This window comes from Syngnathus acus, chromosome 1 (assembly GCF_901709675.1).
Source record: "Syngnathus acus chromosome 1, fSynAcu1.2, whole genome shotgun sequence".
In the NCBI taxonomy this organism is placed as follows: Eukaryota; Metazoa; Chordata; class Actinopteri; order Syngnathiformes; family Syngnathidae; genus Syngnathus; species Syngnathus acus.
In genome coordinates, this window is record NC_051087.1 from 8,313,098 (window position 1) to 8,333,664 (window position 20,567).

The 20,567-nt window shown below is 38.3% G+C and overlaps 1 protein-coding gene across 1 annotated transcript in view; it reads left to right on the top strand.

Annotated features, from left to right (window-relative positions):
* The window catches only part of LOC119120341 (zeta-sarcoglycan), a 167,377-nt gene that overhangs the window by 140,214 nt on the left and 6,596 nt on the right, over positions 1 to 20,567 (top strand). Inside the window, exons 5-7 of the mRNA XM_037247149.1 lie at positions 8,591 to 8,713; positions 8,935 to 9,007; positions 20,029 to 20,152. Of these exons, the coding sequence (XP_037103044.1) occupies positions 8,591 to 8,713; positions 8,935 to 9,007; positions 20,029 to 20,152 (320 nt within the window). The remainder of the gene's footprint in view (positions 1 to 8,590; positions 8,714 to 8,934; positions 9,008 to 20,028; positions 20,153 to 20,567) is intronic.

Below are 20,567 nucleotides of genomic sequence, written 5' to 3' on the forward strand. Positions count from 1 at the left end.
ACAAAGTGTGTGAATTAGATTTAATAAAATTCATCAAAACAAGTTACATAAAATGCTTTTTATCATGAAGACTAATAGACTTGTTTAAGCAAACATACTTAAGGCATTCAATGAACACACCATGCATACTTCATTATAGTCCACTCAAGAGAGTGGACTGTGCAACATCAATATCTGGGAAAGTAAGGGGAAGTGGAGAGGAATCTAACACTTTTTTTTTTTTCTTTTTTGCTCCAAACAAGTGACCCTTCAACTGAATGCAAACTTGCCAGTGCCCACTTACAGCAGGACCAAAACTTCTCATATGGTTGACATGTGACTTGATAGTTGTTGTTTTTTTAATTTGCAGATTCTTTTTTTGTTTCTTCCAGGGAATATTTTTCTGGTCAGGGCAACTTGGTATTTTTATGGCAAGGGGATGATGGAGGGGATGAGTGGGCACCTCTGTGATCAAGGTGGCTTTCCTGATAACAGGGCGCTCGTACAGATGGGACAGTGTCGATTGTGGTGAACCAATTATTTTGCCGGCTTGCACTGTGATGTGTGATAGTTTTGTTTTCCGTTTGCAAGTGAGGAAATTCTACCAGAATGTCATATTGGCAATGATGACTTGTTGACCATCATTAAATTATTTTTATTGATTCTAACATTTATCTATTTGAAATATATATCCATACACAAGTACACCGTGTTGATATGTTGCTCATTTATTACAGTATGTGACATGCATAAATAGCGGTGAATCACTAAAACTTCATTTTAAAATCTTGATATGGCCTGTTACATTTGACATAATGACATTCTCGAGACTTTTATTGCACAGAAACTATGAGCCAGTGTCATTAAATTATTCAAGCATTAGATACTGTTCAACATAAAACAAATGTACATATATGAATTAAAATTGATAAGGCGTACAGGGCTACTTTGAATACATTGCTGTCAAAGACTACAAAAGAAACATTAGTGATCCTCTGATTTGAGCTATTCAAAGAAACCTCTTCAGTGTTCAATCCACCTTGATGTACATTCAAAACAAATGAGAGCTCCTTAATATACAATCAAGAGACTTGAGATCCATCCACAGTTTTCAAAATAATTCATTTACATGAAACATGGGAGAAACAAACACGTGTAACTCACCGTCAGGAGAGGAAGAACACGTGTGGCCACCCGTGGTCTGTGTTGTCCACGACGAAAAACAAAGTAACAAATGTCCCCACTACCATGTCCATGAACGTACTTGATTACATCTGAGCGCCATGAAGAAGCAATCAAATGCTGTTTCTTTGTTTGACACTTTGCACGACTGCAAGAAGCTACACATGATTTTCCTGCAGTTTTGCGAAGCAGTGCTCATTTTCTCATCTCACATTATCATTCATAACGATGTGTGTGCTCCACCAGACGTCAGCTTGCTATTACCAGGGTGGAAATTCACCATTTTGTGTTTGTATGAGAGTTTGCAACAAAGGCTATTCATTGCCATCTACTGCCTTGTTCTTTTCTGAGTCCGTTCTGCTGACTGCAAAAAACTGCAATCGACCTTGGCGGAGGTCTATACTATGATTCAAGGTGCATATATCATTCTGTACTTGCAAAAGTACTTTTTTTTTCATTTCAAATTGTGTGTATGAAAAAGAAGTATAATTCTTGATAATGCGCGTAGGTTTTTGATTTCCATCTTTTTAAGGTCTAAGTGCTCCCTCCCTTGATTGTCATTTGTACCGTTCATGGTTTTTAATCACATGTGGATCTCATCTCTTCATGCAACGCATTAATTTCCCATCGACTTTGTTACTGCCTTCTAAACTCCATTTTATCGCTATCATCATCTTTAACTTCTTACACTAATTACATTCTCTTTTATCAGGGTGGAATTACTCAGATCATTTCTCTGATGCTGTTGCTTGGAAATTGGGATTATAAAATTGCTGAAATTAAGGGACTGAAAGGCAAAAGGTTAATGGGCGCTATGTGGTAAAAGCATGTTGACGGTCCCAAGGCAAAAGCTTTAATGTGCCGTTGTAGTTAAGATTTGCAGATTTGTAAGTGCAAAATAAAGAATTCAGCGAACCTAATGAATGCAATTGTGTTTTTGAAACATGAGGTTGCCGTCGCAGTTAAGCAGCTGAATGTCGGCGAAAATTGGTTTCTGATTAGTGTGCGGAGAGTGAACACTTGCAAAGCCTTGCATAAAATTCAATTGTTCCATTACACACATTCTAATTATGAATCTACATCTTTGCAAATCCCCCTCTGAGAAACAAATGGTGTACATAACAATCATGTTTCACAGCGATCTCATTTTCAGCAAGAGTGAGGTCTTTCTGCCTTTAATTGGCGGCAGAAAAAAAGATAATGCTGAAATTAGTATGATACTGTGTCACTGCCTCATCTAATCAATAGATCAAACAGCCCAACTTGCCCATTTTATAAAGCCAGCCCTTGATCAAGTCAATAATTTTAATGAGCCATTTAATAATACATAGCTTGGAGCATTAATGAACTGAAATACATTTTAAGAGGCTGCCAAGGACTCGATAAAGACGTGGATGTACTGCCGTTGTTGATCCTATAGCTTTCATTCTGTTTATATTATGCAGAGGTCAATTGACTACCCTACCTTGCTAGACGTCATACTATATTTTCATCAGTTGTCCATAAGTGTGGGAAAGGAGTTAACTGCTACAGCTACATGGAGACGTCCTTCAGCTTGATAGTGAGTTGCAGACCTGACATTGCAACCTTGTTTGGACGATCGACTGTATAACGCTTGAGGCGTGACCTTGCTTATCCTCACGTCGGTTGTTATATAGACTTGTTTAAGCTTGTTTTTACTTTCAGTCTGACATGTCCTTCAACAGAAACTATTAAAGAATTATTATTTTGAATAAATAAAGACAAATGGTTATGGTGTTTACCTAATCATTCCTTTCTATTTGTTTGTAGATAATATTGAATTCTTTAGTGTTTTCATAGAATGTCCTTTCTGTAAAAAAAACTACCAAACTATTTATTTTTTTATTTTTTTTTTTAAGAGGAGCATCATGCCCATTCTCTCCACATACACCAGTGATGAAATGCCACTGACTTATACCACCAGACCTGCCTATGGAAATATACCGTATTTTATAGTTATGTGAAAAAGTCGAGAGCCACCTCATCATTTTAAAGATGCAATCTTTAGCTCGGTATTAAGGCTTCCCTTTGTTCAATATCAATCAAGCTAAAGGACAAAGGGGAAAGGGAGACATCTTTTTTTTTTTCTTCTTCATTTTTTCTTTTTTATGAGCTTGGAATGTGTCTGAAAATGAATATTTTATTGACTGCCGTAAAGTTACAGCATAGTGTACTGACACTCTTTTTTTCAAGATTCATCTTTACACTTAATCCGCATGACAGTCAAAGGAGGTTGTTGGAAAACGGTGTTCAATTTGTCTTTGCTTCTATCAGACATGATCCAAATATACTACCAATGATCAGACCTCTTTAGTGGCCACACTCAAAGTATTTAACTTATTATTTCACTTAGATTCTTAGTTACCTTTTTTCTAATATGTGTGCATTGTCTGTTTGATGATAAATAAAATATTTTAGGTTCACATTTCATACGCTGTTATGAACCTTGGAATAATATTGCACAGAGCAAACTGCAAAAAAATACAAATGTGAAAGTGCAAACGACCTCCACGGAGGCAATATGTCAGATATTAAAATGATTTATCAGAATTAATGAAGTACATGTAAGCTGTCATTATCTATTATTGCAAGACCTCAGTAAGTCGTGTGCAAATACTAAATGAATCCTGCTGTTTATTGCAATTTCCCTTCATTACATTTGTGCTGGCTCTGTTGAAAAACTGCCCACATGTGGTAGGTAGTTTGAATAAATGTGTAGGTTATGCAATATTTTTACTGTACAAACCTCCTGCAAAACAAAGCAACCTCCTGACAGATATGACACTTAATTAGTTTACAACTGAACTTACTGTATGTCACATCCAGAACACACCAGACTGCACAGCACCCTAAATTTCCATATATTTTTTTATATTCTTTTCAGACAAAAGAAGCTCATTGATATTGACTGTTTTTGCAAATGCAGAAATTACAGATTCCAAAACAAGACACCAAAAAAAACCAGCATGATTAGTGCAGTAAAACTACAACTCGTTGTTGGCTGTTGGTTTAACAACACAAATAAGAATAGCAAAAGAAAACCAAATGTTATGTGTCGTATACGTATTAAGGACATTGATTATGCTGTGAGCACTAGGTTGTTAAAAAAACAAATCGTATTGTATCATTGCAGACTCAAGTTCAGATTGACAAATGAAGCCGGTAACAGCACTAATTTGTCTTCCCCTCTCATGTTTTTTGTTATTTTACTGAACATTATGAGCATTTTAAATAACACCCACCATCACCACACACACACACACACACACACACACACACTCTGCAATTGGTCAAAATCTGAATGTTTCTTTCCTAAGGCTTGTTGAAGAAACACTCAGAAAGATTAAAGGTCTGGCCCTGCTTTTTGACAAGTAAAAAAGGTTCCATTAAAGCGGTGGTGCTGGTGGTGACCCTATGGTTTCATGTTGTTGCCTCATAGATGTGGCAAAATAATGCAATTGGTTTTGCCTTTCATCACTCCAATTTCAGACATCCACTCAGTGGCTGGCCTCACTTATCTTGAATAGTTAGGAGTTGTGTTTGCTCACACCACTAGAGAAAGTTTTCTTTAGTTGTTGACACTGTTATTTTGGGGTCACTGATTGCGTAGTAGCCCACACTGTTTTTTTTTTATTTTTTATTTTATTTTTTTATGAAAGTTTGTATTTTGCACAAACAGCTTCCCTGTAACCATTAATAGTAGTTGAAAATGGAAGTTGTGTTGCATATTGTATTGCATGCACATAATGTGCATATACAAATTAAGAGGAGGTGAAACAAAAAAAAACTCAGCATCTCTATGTTAAACCATTAAATTGCTATACTTTTTGCTTTATGAAATACGATTTCTTTTATGCTTCAAAAGTCCTGCTAAGCATTGATATCATTTTTACTTTGACAGTTAAAAAACAAAAACTTTTGATTCAAGTGTAGTTTTACTGGAATTTAAGCAGGAATGTTTTCAAACACTGCACATAAACCATTTTATATAGTTTTGTAAAAACATTTCACCTAATAGAGAGAATACATCCACAAAGAAAATACCAGGTCAGTCTTTTACCAAATGCAGTATGTATGAATATATAAAGCTCTCTCACATAATCGATAAAATAATCCTCTTAAGCTTGTCATAAGCAGATGATTCCGAAATATTTTAAACTGTCCAATGTATGCAGCATTGCTGCCTAGTGTGAACAACTCGCATAACTGCAATCTGCCATTGTCAGTACAAAACACAAATCATCGCTGCACGTCATATGCAAGCCGCCATGCTCATCACACCACTAATTCTTACCTTGCAAATACAGCCAGCAGGGTCACTGAATATTCATGAAATGTAATACTTTTGACAGCAACGAAAATGGCAAGCATATCCTCTCGACTTACTCTATAAATGATTAAATGAATCCACAGATAAGATCAGACACATTTGAATAAGTCATCAGGATGGTTAGTTTTCAAATCCTCTCGTACCTTAAAGCATTTTCACAAGCTAATGAGTGTCATCTGTTTGACTCTTCAAGGTGTTTTCACTGCTATTTATGACTTGATATAGTGTAAATATTCACAACAGATCCGTCCCCAGGCCGCAGTTTTAGGGTGGCATTTGTAATGCATGGAAAAAAGGCCAATTATTAATATTACTTCAAAACAACTGTGTGTGTGGCTCAGTGCAGCATCTACAGATTATTTGAGAGAATGACTAGTTTAATAATCATGTCTGATTTGAAAACAGGACCTCTAACAATTTTAGAAAAATCCATAATAATTCCAAATAATGGCAGATTATTATTATTTTTACACTAAATCTGTCACTGTGTTTAATATACGTATATATTTTTAAAAACACTCCAGAACAAGCCACTTCACGAGTCAATTCGTAAGTTTCTCCAATATTGACTCACTAGTTTAAAGTCATTTCATTGAGTTTTGTTTGCCGCCAACTCTTCAAACTTAGCGGGAATGCAGCAGCCACAGATTTGAATAGAAGATGCTATAAGCCAGTGACAGGCAGCTGAAGTTTAATAAACACGCTTAATGTTGCGTTCAACATGGTGAAAGCTATTTGGCTCTTTATTTACTTGAGTGGCACGCAATGGCAGAAGCAATTATTAAGAAATCAAGGAAAACGTAAGATGATCGCATAATGAAGCACTGTAAAGACAATTTTAATTAGAGTTGATTAGTGCCTGTTTGGTAGGATAACTTGTGTTTATTTGCATGATTAACACTTCAGACACTTATTTGTGTTTTGAATTCTTGAATCTTCTGAAGTTTTTCTCACATAATATGTCTTTATGGCTACAAACACTAATTTAACGCCTGGAATTAAAAATCCAGCATAGCCAAGCTGTATAACTTTATTATGGCCTTAATGCTTTAATGTACAGTAGTAAAAGAAAAGTTACTTGGCGACCATTTTAATGCCCCCTTTGATTTAATTACAAAATCGAAATTGGTCAACAGAATTATTCAGATACTGTGCATCATAAATTTAAATTGGACTATTCTTTCAGTGATTACATTCTTTACTACATCTATTAGTGTAGCTGAGGGAAGTAAAAAAAAATGACTAGTCACACTTTGATTTGATTATAATTCTGAGTTGACATTAGGTGACTACAAGATGAGCAAACATCAATTGTGTTTCAGTGTCCCCCCCACACACACACACCTTTTTGTTTATGTCTACTCTTTGCTCCCATCATAAGTGTGAACACGTATCAACTCATCACCACAAACCAGCAGCATCGTTTTTCCTCCACATAGATGTGTCGCAGTGGTGGCACCAAGGCAAATCCCCTCAGGTTGTATGTTGAAATCCGAGCACTGGCATGAGTGTGAATGGCTGTTTAGTCGTCTATCAGTGCCCTGTGATTGGCTAGTAACCAGTTCAATGTGTGTCCTGCCTCTCGTCCAAAGTCAGCTGGGATAGGCTTGAAAGATATTATTTCTATTCCGATTATTTTATGTTTCTTTTTAAACATCAGCAAATTAGAGGCCGCAGAAAAAAATGCTTTGGTACTGAGGATGGAGAATGTGTCCCCATTGTGTATTGTTTGCAAACTTTCACCCCATTCATCTCCAAGCATAATATATTTATCCATTTTCCACTCTCGTGGATTTCCTAGCTTTTCTTAAAATCTTTTATCCACCCTCAAGAAATAAGTGATGTGAATAAAACATCCTTGAAAATGTGCTGACCCATTCCAATGCAAGGAAAGCCGCTCTGGAAGCTATATTATGTGACAGAGCTGAGCAGTGAAACACTACTCGCTGGATGTCTGAGACAGCACATCTCCAATTTGAAGCAGCCTCTCTTTCTCCATCTAACTTGAAAGTCCTTTCTTCCCTTGCTTTCATTCCCGTCATGGCGTCTGCCAATGCCCCTCCAAACCTTTACATACATTTCTAACTCTGGCACACTTCACTTTAGGATGAGTCAGGTTTTCAAAACCTTGTCTGCTTGGTTTCTTAAAGTTGTCCGGTGGTTTAAAATGGACAGCAAGGGGTGAGGCGGGGGATACTCTGACTTTGATGTGGTTAATAATGTTTGACTGAGACTGACTGGACACTCTTGGGGCCCTATTTTGGTAGAATGGCACCCAAGCGTGCAAAATGAGCGTAGCTTCTTTTTCGCGCCAGCGCAAGTCTAGTCTCGCAAAAACAAAAAGCAGGTGTCTATGTGTTTGTGATATCCATAGCACACTCTCAACCATAGCTCGAATGCAATACTCCAACATTTACAGATTATTTGAGAGAAACACCATCTTATCAATCATGTCTGGCTTCAGAGACCTCTCACAATCTTGCTCAATGCACAAAAACCGAAGTGGTGGAAAATAATATTCTAGCATCAATCAAACAAGATCAGACCATTTTTTTTCTTTAAATTTTTCATATCTAAGTGATAAAAAACTCAACACAATTATTTCTAACCCGAAAAATCGGTACGATGATGAAATGAAATAAGATCTTGAGTATTTTTTTCTTTCTACATTTTTAATGATGGTTAGCTTTTAGAGATGTGTGCCTTAAGTGTGGGGGAGCAGAAGTAACTTGGCTCGTAGGGATGGGTGAGTGAGTGAGTGCAAGTGCAATCTGTTATGATGTATGAACACAGCATTTAGCATCATTTCTGTAAGATATTAGTAAAATATTACAATCTTAGCAGATGTGCTATACACCCGCCAATAGCACACAAGGCATGAGCATCTGAACCTTTTTTTTAGCACATTGCAGTTCAGAGTTCACATTTTTCTAGGGTCATTTAAGCTAACCCTTTACACTATGTGGTTCTCTTGGACACTTTACATGGAACCATCCACATGGTACATTATTTACGCTTTGAAAGTTCCTGTGCTCCAAATCTTTGACTCAGATCCCATTTTCTTTTCCGCCTGATCAGGCTCAGAGATGGTGGAGGTCCAGTGTCAGAGGTTTGAGGTGAAGAGTCCTGATGGAGAGAGAGTTCTGTTCTCTGCAGATGAAGAGGAGATCAGCATCGGCACTGAGAAACTCAGAGTGACAGGTGCTTTTATCCATTCAAGCTGGAATTGTTCTTCTTGGCGTTGTTCTTTTTATTATTGGGTCAAAAATACTCAACATGCACACATATCAATCTGTTCAAATACAAATTATACTTTCATCCATATTGTAATCCTGGAAAATTGAGTCAGTGTCTTATGCAGAAAGAAGGAAATTATTTTTCTTTTCTTTTAACCTAAATATGTCTCTTGTATTGTTTCATAGGGTCAGAAGGAGTTGTGTTTAGCCATTCCGTACAGACGTCACACGTGAGGGCAGAGCCATTCCAGGATTTAAAGTAAGTGCTCTGCTATAAATTAGGAATATAGATAATACGCGGGTCACTCTCCTGCAGCTCTCCAATGTATACCTCATCTTCTGTCATTGATTTTTAACTTGCACAACCCCATTTAAATATGTTCCATGTTCCTGACAATGAGCAAACAAATGCATTTCAGAGGAAATATGAAATATTCAATATTCAAAAAATATGTAGGGACAAAAAGAGGTGTAGAAGGACTAATGTTCTTTTTTTAAACAAGCTGAAAAGGTGAGCGCAAAGAATGGGAAAGGGTATCTACTATGAACATTGCTCCACTATGTTAAACATTGGGAGGAGGACTTATTACATTTATCACTTTGTTACTGTTATGGCAATTGATATTCACATAGTACAAAATACAAACTAAATTCTACCACCACTCCTGCATTTAAGCTACTCTTTATTTCCATGCTTCCTCTGCGTGACTTTTAGCTGCTTTTAACTGTGTTGACTGCCAATCACAGTGACCAGGGAGCTGGAGGCAGCTCAGATCACTTTGTCACTTGAAACGTTAAATGAGTTCTCCCAAGGATAGCAGCTGTGATGGACGTTTCAGACACTTAAAAGTGAAGCACAGAGTGCTTGAGCTTAGTTGCTGCTCGTGGCAACCAAATGCTCTTTTCCAAATAGCACACTATCACAAGATTGTCACAGTTTCTGCTGTGATGATAACCACTGTAATTTGTTTTCGTAATATTCCGCTTCCTCAAAAGTATATGGGGAGGGAGACTAAAGTGCATTATGTGTGATGGTTTGAGATCTTCAAAAGAAATAATCTTATTATGGACTGATAAAGTATTGAAAATTAAAAAAAAAAAAAAAAACAATGAGAAATTGTTTTGTTGCTACCCTGTGCCAAATCCATCTCCACTTTATAGATGGATAAAAAAAATGCTTGTGTTTTATATTAAGGGCATCAACAATTGTGGCTCATCATTATAGTAAACAAGTATGCTGTGAAAAGCCATAACAAATGTCCACACTAAAGCAGGATTTCCTCCAGATAAACAACTTAGTTACAAATATGATCTATTCTGAAGCAGGGATGCACTTTACGGTATTCACTGAGCAGCAATGAAATACGAATCTTCTCATTTCCATATAACACAGACAGTAAAATTGTTATTCAACTAAGCCGAGAAGCTTTACTCTTAGATGTCACATTGATTAAAAACCTCTGACTTGATCGTCTGCTGAATTCATCAACTGTGGTTTGCACCACGGACTAAAGGATCATTTTCTTCCAGCTTGTTGGTTTTGAAGGCCGGTATCTCAGACGAGCACAAACAAGCATAAATAAAGCAGTCACCACTTTGCTAAAGCAATGATCATATTGAAATCATTAAGTGACACCAGAGTTTTCATTGGAAAGGAAAAGCCCTGGGTCTCGAGGGTACGGACATTAAATAAGCAACTGCATGGGGAAAGCAATACTTTGCCCGAGCGAGGAGAGTGAAATCAATAGCTGAGTAGTCTCACGCCACTGCATCGCTATGCTCGGAGACATGCGAGACAGGTCTGTGACTATCTAATGCTTGGATCCACATCAGAGAGAAGCAAGCTGTTGCTGAGTCAGTTTCTCCCCAGCGCGATCCACACTTCCATCCTCATTCTCGTCCTGCTTCTTCTCCTCCTCCTCTCATTTAAACCCTTGATGGCATCTGAGAAGGCCCTTGAGGGAGATTTAACTCTTCTGTAGGCAAAGGCGCTGATTTGAGTGAGCACTTTGCCATTTTGCCCTTATCCCCAAGACTGTAACCTTCCATTTGCAGTTCTTCTATTTTAAATCTCTCGTGTTTCTCAAGGGCATCGGAGAGCATTCAGTCTGTCAACACGAGAAAATACTGTAGTGCGGCTCAAATTCAACAGAGCTAACATACTTCTAAAGACAAAAAAAAAAAAGTTTAAAAGTATCTAAGTGCAGCTTCATGTTTGTTGACTAAAAACATTCCGTGCTCACTTTCAAATTGAGGCTTTCAGATGACATTGCTCATTGTGTTCTTTCGTTGCTGTTAGGGATTATTTACAAAGTCATTTTGAACATGATTTAGTTATGATTTGGCACAGCTCACATTTTCCAACATCACACTGAAACAAATTGATCGTCCTATTGTTGCAGATGCCCATAGTTGAGGCCGTTCATTAAAAATCTGATGGCAGTGAAAAAACACATTTAGTTGATTAATCCAGTCTTATTCAAGTTTATAATGCAGTGCTTCATCTTGATAGAAATCTCAAGTGAGCCAGCTCCTTTTAAGATCAGCAAAACTTCTGTAAGTTTATCAACAAATTTATCCTTTGAGGTATTTGATGCAAAATACTGAATTGAAAAAAGAAAAAGATATTGCATCACTCCTGTTCTCCACTCTCTTCACTGGCTCCCCATTAAGGAGCGTATCATCTTCAAGATACTCCTCCTCACCTTCAAAGCCCTTCACCACCTGGCTCCCACTTACCTATCCGACCTCCTTGTCCCCTACTGCCCCAACCGTCCCCTCCGATCTTCCAATACTTCACGTCTGACAGTCCCAAAATCTAAACTCAAATCCTTCGGTGACAGAGCCTTCTCCTGCACATCACCCCGACTCTGGGACTCTCTCCCTCAGTCTGTCTGTGACTCACCCACACTCCCCATATTTAAGTCCCGTCCAGAAACGTACCTCTTCTCTCAAGCCTATGGTTTCCTCGACTTAATTTTATCCCATTGTCTCTTCCCCGTCCACCTCCCCTCATGTATGTCTTTGCCTTGTTCCCTGTAAGCGTCTTTGGGTTTTTGAAAAGCGCTATACAAATTTAATGAATTATTATTATTATAAGGTTATAGACTTCATTAATTTTTTGAGGTTCCAGTGTTTAGCATGAACTAATGCCATGTAAATTGTCATGCTCACTCCCTCTTTTTTTTATTTCCATTCAGACTACGCTCATGGGAAGTCTTAGATGACCGCACAATATATATATTTTTTCATTTTAATTAAGTGATCTGTGCTAACATGAACCAGGAGAGAGTTAGTACAAAATGTATGCAATTTTCCCACATGGAAACATAAGAAATGGACTACATATTCTTCGTTCATAGACTAAATAGCTCTTTCTTTTTCTCGTGTGATTTATCCGGAATAAGTACAGGACAGTCCTTGGTGAAGAGCATTTGCATGGGTAGACAAAACCCTTGGGGCCTTTTTTCTATATTCTGAGTTACTGTCTTTTTGATATGTCTCTTGAACCTAGCAAGTGATCTTGTTTTATCCCTCAGCCTTTTCATTCATAGTCCTGGAGTGGTGCTGGCGGATGCGTAATTACTGCTAATTACTGTCACAGAGTGTCCCACTTGTGCTGCATTAACTTATTAAGTGTTGAGCCTTCAGTGAGGCTCGACGTCCTTAGCAAATGGCAAGAGATTCTGTTAAAACCAAATTGAAGACACCTAGCACTGACCTCGTTTTTGCCCTCCATCTATCTCTCCATCCCACATAGGTAGTAGGTCCCGTAGACCTCCGCATTACAAAATGAATAATCTTCTTTGATGTTTGAAGTTGTTTTCCTGCGGTAGGTCTCTTAAGGACAGAAGCGATTTGACTTAATGGCCCTGCGTCCTGGCGGCCTATTTCCAAACCAGCCCAATTAAGAAATGTATCATTTCAAAAGAGGGAGTAGGGAGATGAGTCATCACTGAAACTCAGTCTACCTCCACTCTCTCAACCTCTGGATTGAAAAACAACAAAAGCTTATTTCAAGGTTGGAAGATATATTCAATTAATAAACATTTTATAGCTTCGAACAGTGGGAACTCGTGAGATGAGTAGCGTATAATGAGATTCTCGGCAAGTGACTTGGAACATTCAAATGGGCCAAACTCATAGGTCTAACAAATTATGTGTCTAAAATGTGTCTGAGCCCTCGCCTTTCTTTTATTTAAATAGTAGGATCTGAGGGAAAGTATTTTCCACACGATTGTTGAAGCGTTAATTTAAGCAGGTTTTTCAATGAAGAACTTGATGAAGGAATGTAGTGTGGGATGGCAAAGAGCACCACCTAATTAGCTCTTAAAAACTCTGTGAATAAGGCTGCCCCTGGCTGTTTTTTTTTTTTTTTTGATTAAAAAGTGGGGTTCATGTCAAAGTAATTGGATATCATTAAATTTTACAATACGCCACTTTCTCTTTGAACTCTGTCTTTGGGGAAATATTCTCAAGAGTTGTGTCTAAGGAAATATGCTGTTATATGAAAATAAAAACGTTATTTTTATGGTTGTACTGTAGGTTAATAATGTTTATATATATTTATATATATATTTATATATATTTTACACGACTCCCAACTTCAGTGGTATTATTATTTGGTATTATTTGAAACTACCTTGTTCCCAGCGGGTTGAGGCAGTGTAATGTTCTCATGGGTGGAGTTTTCATTTCATTTCATCTCTAGCATGTGGACATCTAATCATGGAAAATTACAAATGACATAAAAACTCAATTTTAAGCATATACATGGATTGGTAATTATTACCTCAGTCCGAACGTCATCCATCATTATATATCAGGCGCCCTCTTTTTTTCCCCCCTACATCACATAACTCACATATTGTACAGGCCCTATGGTGATGTGCAATCTAAGTTGATCATTTGGTGTAAACGGAAAAAACTTATTCATGTCTTCACTCCACTCCAAGGCTTACTCATTGCTACCATTTTCATGGATGCATCACAGGATCTAATTTATTGTCACATTCTTTCTACTTCCCTTCACTTTTGTTGCAGTTGATTAACAAGAGTTCAGCTGCAAACTGTTTTACCAATAAATGAATATGTGAACTAAATGAACCACGGTTAGATTGCTTGAACCTGCAGAGGAGTGTGGCCAGTCTTTCACTACTGATTAAATTATCAGCTTGGTGCCCCATCAGAGGCAAAAGCATGAAATTGCCTTTTTTGTTTTGTTTTCTTGCAGTTATTCATTTCACATTTAGAAAACATTTTCAAAGTTGAGGTTTGTTGTATAAAAGCAGACAAAACACCACTCTGTCAGCATATTATAAAAATAATTTGTGGCCGCAGATTAAGACATGCGCTTAACACATTACCAGTTACAATAAATGTAATTGCCAACAGTTGATGAAATTATTCAAGTGGATGGCTCTCACTTTCATTATTACCTCTGCCTCTTTCAAGGCAGACACACAAATACACGTTTTCTCCGTAATGTGTTCGCAAGTCACTTCACTAACTGAGAAAGGGATTGTATAACCTTTTAAAACAGCTGGAGGCTTTCCCTTCTCTCTTTTTTTTTTTTTTGTATACCTGAAAGATTCATGGGGCAGCGCATCAACCTTTCCTTCTTGCAGGTGACGAGAGTAAATCATGAGGCTTTTGGAATGCCATATTTCTACATTTGGTTTTGATCTTTCTGAAGATGGATCCTTCAAATTCCAGGCCTTTCTTGCTCTCATTCAGAGCTTTTTTGAAAAAGATTGAATATGTTTTACAGCCTTTGTGGATGTGATTGGATGTGGCAGAGGCACTGAGGCAGATGACAGTGCATTTAGCATGAAAAGGTTATAAGGTTTGTGTCCCAATTGGTAAGGTGGTGAGGCCTTCAATGGATCTGAAGATGAAAGGGCAAAAAGGATGTTACCCAAGTCTCGTGGGAAATATAAATCGCACTTAAAAGTCTTTTTTGGATCATTTCTGAACAATACTGTAAGCTCTCTCGCACAACATTCCACTGCTGTTAGAGCCACTCATAACCTATGGCTACAATTGAAAAAAAAAATGAAAAAAAAAAGCTGTGTGTTAAACTGCATTAGAATGTCAGGGACACATGAATCTTCGATATTTGTAGATTTGAAAATAATGAAAGTAGCAATAATTTAGTTGCTTTAAAAAATGCCAAACAAAGCCTCCTAAGCTGAACATAAAATCCATCCATTCGTCCATTGCTTTGTCCATTTTTTACAGCACTTAGCCCCATAAGGTTCATAAGTACGCTTAAGTTTACGCCTTCACACCACAATTACCATCTGAGTATTTTACATTAAGTTCCAAAATGGTTCCTTGACCAAAATGTTCTTGTGACCCTCTGTTTCGCAGTCACACTGTAGTCACAGTCCTTGGAACATGTATGATTATAGCAGGTTCCTTAGCAGGATGAAATGAGTTTAGGGGTTCATATTTAGTGCTAAAGTCTGCTGTGCATCAAACAAGGGCTGGCAGTTATCTGAAACTGGAAACAGACAGGAAGTATTACAATCAAGAGCTCCAAAAGTTTCTCAAGAATCGCTGGACAAAACTTACTCTATATCGAGTGAAGATGTTCTGACGCCATGGTGGAGACTAAAGCCAGCTTTGAAAGCTGCCAAATGGCTCCAGCACACCTGTGTCAAAACACACACAAAACACACAAAGAGGTAGGCTGAGCAGACTGCAGACTGAACAAATGTCCAGTTTTGCTTGGGTTTATCAGTAAAATGTGGATTCTTTGTGTATCCTACGCTCTGGTATGTCTTGTCCCATTAAATTTAAACCCAATAAGTGTAGAGTCCTTTTGTTTATATTTCCTCTGCTGAATATAAGCAATGGTCAAATGTTTCACATACGCACAGTAGTCAGTCTAAAACCTGCTGGAATTCTTTCTGTTGCTCTTCTTCTCTTATGACTGCCCCTCCAGGAGAGCTGCTGCAGACTTTGCAGTGGATATGCTGAGTCTGATTACTTTGTGCGCTGTACTGCTCCATCCTCTTAAACCTTACATAGAAACACACCACAATGAATACAAAAGAGATTCATTTTATATTCAAGAACAATAATGCGGCTTTTGGGTGTCAAGCACAGTAATCATTGCCAACTACGAGGGTGCTTTAAGTGTTTTCGTTTCTGGGAAACCCTGTACATCTCAAAAGCCTTTAGGATAAGCAGTTATCCATAAAAGTATGTATGACGACTGACTGTACCAAGATCCAATATAAACAATCGCTGCCTTGGCCAGTATTGTTCAGACATATTTTAAATGGTGAAGATCATGAGTCATGGAGAGGAATTGTTTTCATGAATATCTCATTCCAATTCATGAACAGAAATATCAGACTAATCTTTTTTTGCTTTGTGCATTTAAAAGTAGAACGTCCACACCATAAGTTCACATGCTGCCTTAATAGTGTACATTAATGAACGGAGACCTTGATCACTGAGAGCCATTAAAAAGCAATAAAATGCCATTAGGAGGAACCTTTTTTATACATTCACCGGTCACAACGTAATGGACACCTGCATTAGCTCTATTCCAAATGGTGCCTTTACTTTTCCTCAAAATGGTGCAGTCCAGTTGTACACTACTGGCAAGCACATTAACAAACACCATACTAATGTTATATTCTCTGATAACGACAATCAAAATTGAGCGTTTTATTGAAACAACTCGTCTCTCTTCTCGTCAACGTCCACAGTGAGCTGTCCACACAATCAGACTCGCACATATACTTATTCTTAAGGTTTTCAATTTTTTTTTTTTCTTTTTCCTATGCTCTTGTGTTTTTCCGCGGGTTTTTTTTTTATGCAAAAGTAGCTCAAGGATATATTTAAACCTGTCATACTGCAAACTCCAAACCAATACTTTTTTTCTTTGTTGATCAAAAGACCTATGCATCAAAGTAGTCTGAATACTTTACTGGTGGGAATGAAGCACTAACAAAATGGAGATTTGTTAATTTTCATAACATGCCCAATCTAACGCTGAGCATGATAATGTGTAGGTATTTAAAGGAACGGGAGGTGAGGGTGTCAAGGTGACACCTGAGGGATGAGACGCTTGATAGTTCGGCCGTATTATTATATGCTCATCAGAGCCTCTCTGTACTCGGCTTAGTTATCATATCAGCTATCATCTACACCTTCTTTGTCCATGAATGCATGAGTACAGGATGAAAACCAAATGCAATTGTTTGATACTCAAAATTGCTCTTCCCTGAGTGTGCCTGCCGGTACGTTTCTTCTCTGAGCCTATAGCTTTCGAAGAAAAAAATTAAGTTGGGGTTATAACCCCCTCTCAGTACATCACAGTAGATACATTTTCCTCAACTCTGCTTGATCTCTAATTAGTTTTGATGACGCCACCATTTTCCTCCAAAGAACTATAGAAATAGAAACCATTTGTTCTAGGTCAAACTGTTGCCACGACAATGTTTTAAAAGTCATGCCAGTGTGAATGATAGTGTGGTTACTAGCTTTAATTGGTAGTCTACAGGTACTCTCTTCTGTTAACATATTCGATTTGATCCGTGTGTATTTTTGTTTCTCTTCTTCATAACCTGACTGCTTTTTCCCCTATTATCTTTCACCGATCAATAAGTCAAACTCAATGTGGAGTGCTTACTTCCAAAACTTTTTATAACACTCTGAAGCGCCTCGCTGCACAGCAGCTGAACCGTGGCCCGCCAATAAACCTTCTCATGACTCATCTATCCCTCCACTGCTCTCACCTGCTTCCAAACTAAATAAATTGAATTCATTTTATTTCATATTTGTGTTGACATAGAAGGCTGAATAAAGGCTGTATTCATTTAATTATAATACATTTACCCTTTTTTTTTTTTGGGCTGTAAGTCCGTTTTTGTTGTCATAGTTTACCCGGTCCTGTATTTGAATTATTTTATCTATCCGCCAAAAGGCAGTACAAGTAGTTATGCATTACTGCCGGTGGCAACCTCTTTACAGCATGATATAAAAAAAAAAAGTGGCAGCATTGCACCAACTGTACTTGCCACCTGCCAAAAGACAGTATAAGAACAAATGAAAGCTGAAGAAGAGTCGTCATGGCAACATTCCACCAACACAATATGCTGATAGGCTAGTGGAATGGAGTTTTATGTAGAAACGCTGTGTGGATGGCTTACATGGTGAAGCCTCAGGGCAAAAACTTCATGTCGACAAACTTTTGCGGTCAATTTATTTGATTCGCTAGACTTTTTTTTTGCCAGCTCTGGAACCACTATTATGTCAAAGACAGCCTCCATTGTGTTGTACCGTGACTATCGAACTTGCTCAGAAGTCTCGTTCGTCTTGCTCTGGGTTCAACACCGGTTCAAACATATCTGTGATGTTTTTCTTCTGATTCGCACTCGGTAGTCATCATATTACGCAAAGACATGCTGTGCACACACCTCGCCGCAGAACAGCGCATGGTGAGCACTGGCTCATTTGCATGAGACAGAAATGCCTACAAGAACCCAATGCTCTTTCAGACACCGCTCGATATAATTTTGTATTCTTCTGGGATTTTTAACAAAGCACGGGTCACAGACATTTTATTAAGACATCTGTTTTGATTTGTGGAACATTTACCTCCTTCGTCCCTCTTTAAAGTTATTTTTAGGTCCTTTCAATGAGCAGTTTTCTATTGACTGCATTATGCTCCTTTTTGTTTGACTTCGGGGATTTCTCCTTGTCTCGTGAGCTACGGCCTCTTCTGCGTTTTTCTTCTTGTGCCAGGCAATTGCTTTTGAGCCTTCCCTTGTGTTTTGCCGCTCATCTCACCAGTCTTATTAACTTGAGTATATGTGTCTACAGTTGTCATAGTTCGTATGCTTGTTTCATTTTAACTGTGCATTTTTCATTCTTGCCTACACTTGTTGCTGCGCGCCCACCGTGTCAGAAGTTGTGCATCACATGATTATGATTATACAACTCATAGTTATGTCAGATTATTGATGTTGGCAAGAGGAACGAAACACTAAGACAAGTGTTTTCCACCAACTAATCAAAAGAAGAATGCTTTCATAATAATAACCTCTCAAACCTGATGACCAAGAAAGACCCATTTCCATTTTCTGTTTTGTACTTGCGTTGGAAAACAAAATGAAAACCTCTCCTAGGGAATCTTCTTGCTTCTCTGCGTATGGTGCAAATTATCCAGATAAAGCAGAAACCCTACCTTTCCAACTGAGCCTGAGGATAAACAATTTGTCGACTCCGGGGACCTTAACTATTGATGAACATTAGGATGATAATGCCAGCACTCCCCCTTATGGCCACGGATTGGACACAATGCATTAGGTTAATCTGCTTGTTGCCTTGTTTTATTTCCCTCCTCAATCACTGAGTAGAGTTTAAGGAACCAGAGAACGTGTCTCAGAGCAAAATGTATCTCGACAAGTGTCCCAGTAGCAAAGCGTTTTTCCGATTTGATTTTATTGTGAATGTGCTGTTTAATTTATTGTACTCCCCCGTCATCAATTGTAATTCCCTCTGCTTTGCCAAAAAGACCTTTTATTCAATTTCATTTGCCAGCTTACCCTTGAGCGAAACAGCAGCACTTATCTAATGCCACTATGCCGTTTAATCTTCTCATATTGTTTTCAACTTTGTGTCAAGCGCTACTGACCTTGCACGCTTCAAGGAGAGCAACACCAACTGCATTCTTTGCTCTTTTGAGCACTTCAGAATGTTTTGGGGTTTTTCCCGTATTCGGCGTTCACATCGAGTTAAGGAGACAGTCTTTTAAAACACTTTACGCTCTCAAACGCCAATACAAGGATGCTGTGTTTTTATTTTTGCACTCGGTGTATGAAGTTATTGTCTGAAAGCCTTTTTTTAGCACTGTAATTACTGGGTATATGCTGTTTATCAAAGTTAGCTACTTGAAGCACACTTAAAATTGTCGATACAACCTTTGTGTGATTGTTTACCCATTGCTGCTCTAAATATTAGAAGGACAAAACAGCAAACGATTTCATGGGTTCCTGGTAGCCTTGCTCTCTCTCTGTGTCTCTCTCTGTCTGTCTCTCTCTCTGTCTCTGTCTCTGTCTCTGTCTCTGTCTCTCTCTCTCTCTCTCTCTCTCTCGCTCTCTCTTCAATATATCCCAGGTTCAGCAAACTATGAATGACCTCACCAATGACTGTAATAGTTGGCTGTCATTGCTTAATGCACCTTCACATTGTGAACTCAACCATGGTGATAATCCAATCCACTATTTGCAAGAGTGTTTTTTTTTTCTTTCTTCCCAGGCTTGAGTCTCCAACTCGGACGCTAACCCTGGAGGCGCCTCGAGGTGTGGAGATCAATGCTGGGGTTGGAGACTTAACAGCATCATGCAGGAAAGACCTCCTGCTGCAGTCCTCAGAAGGAGAGGTGAGTATACAGTATTTAAGATGAGATAATCCTTTATTGATCCTCACAGAAGAATACAGAGGATTTGCATGACCCAGTGTGCAATCGATCAGCCTTTCTCCTATGTCATGAAATTTATGTGTGATATCTGTGTTTATCTCATCTGGTTTGTGTGCTTTTAAATACGAGACAGTATAGGCCCCCCCTTCATTAAAGTACCTTGCTGGGCTAATGAGCATCATCAATCTAGTGACCTTGTCCTTTTCTTCTCCCCTCCTCTCTTGTATTTGGGAAAGTGACTTCATTAAAGCTGCTCTGATGAGCTTCGCTGTCATCTGCTGCCGTCATGTGTGTGTGTGTTCTATTAGCCTGCTATCTTACTGTCTGTCTCTTTGAATAACAGCCTGCCACATGGGAGCAAGAGCTCATGCTCGGC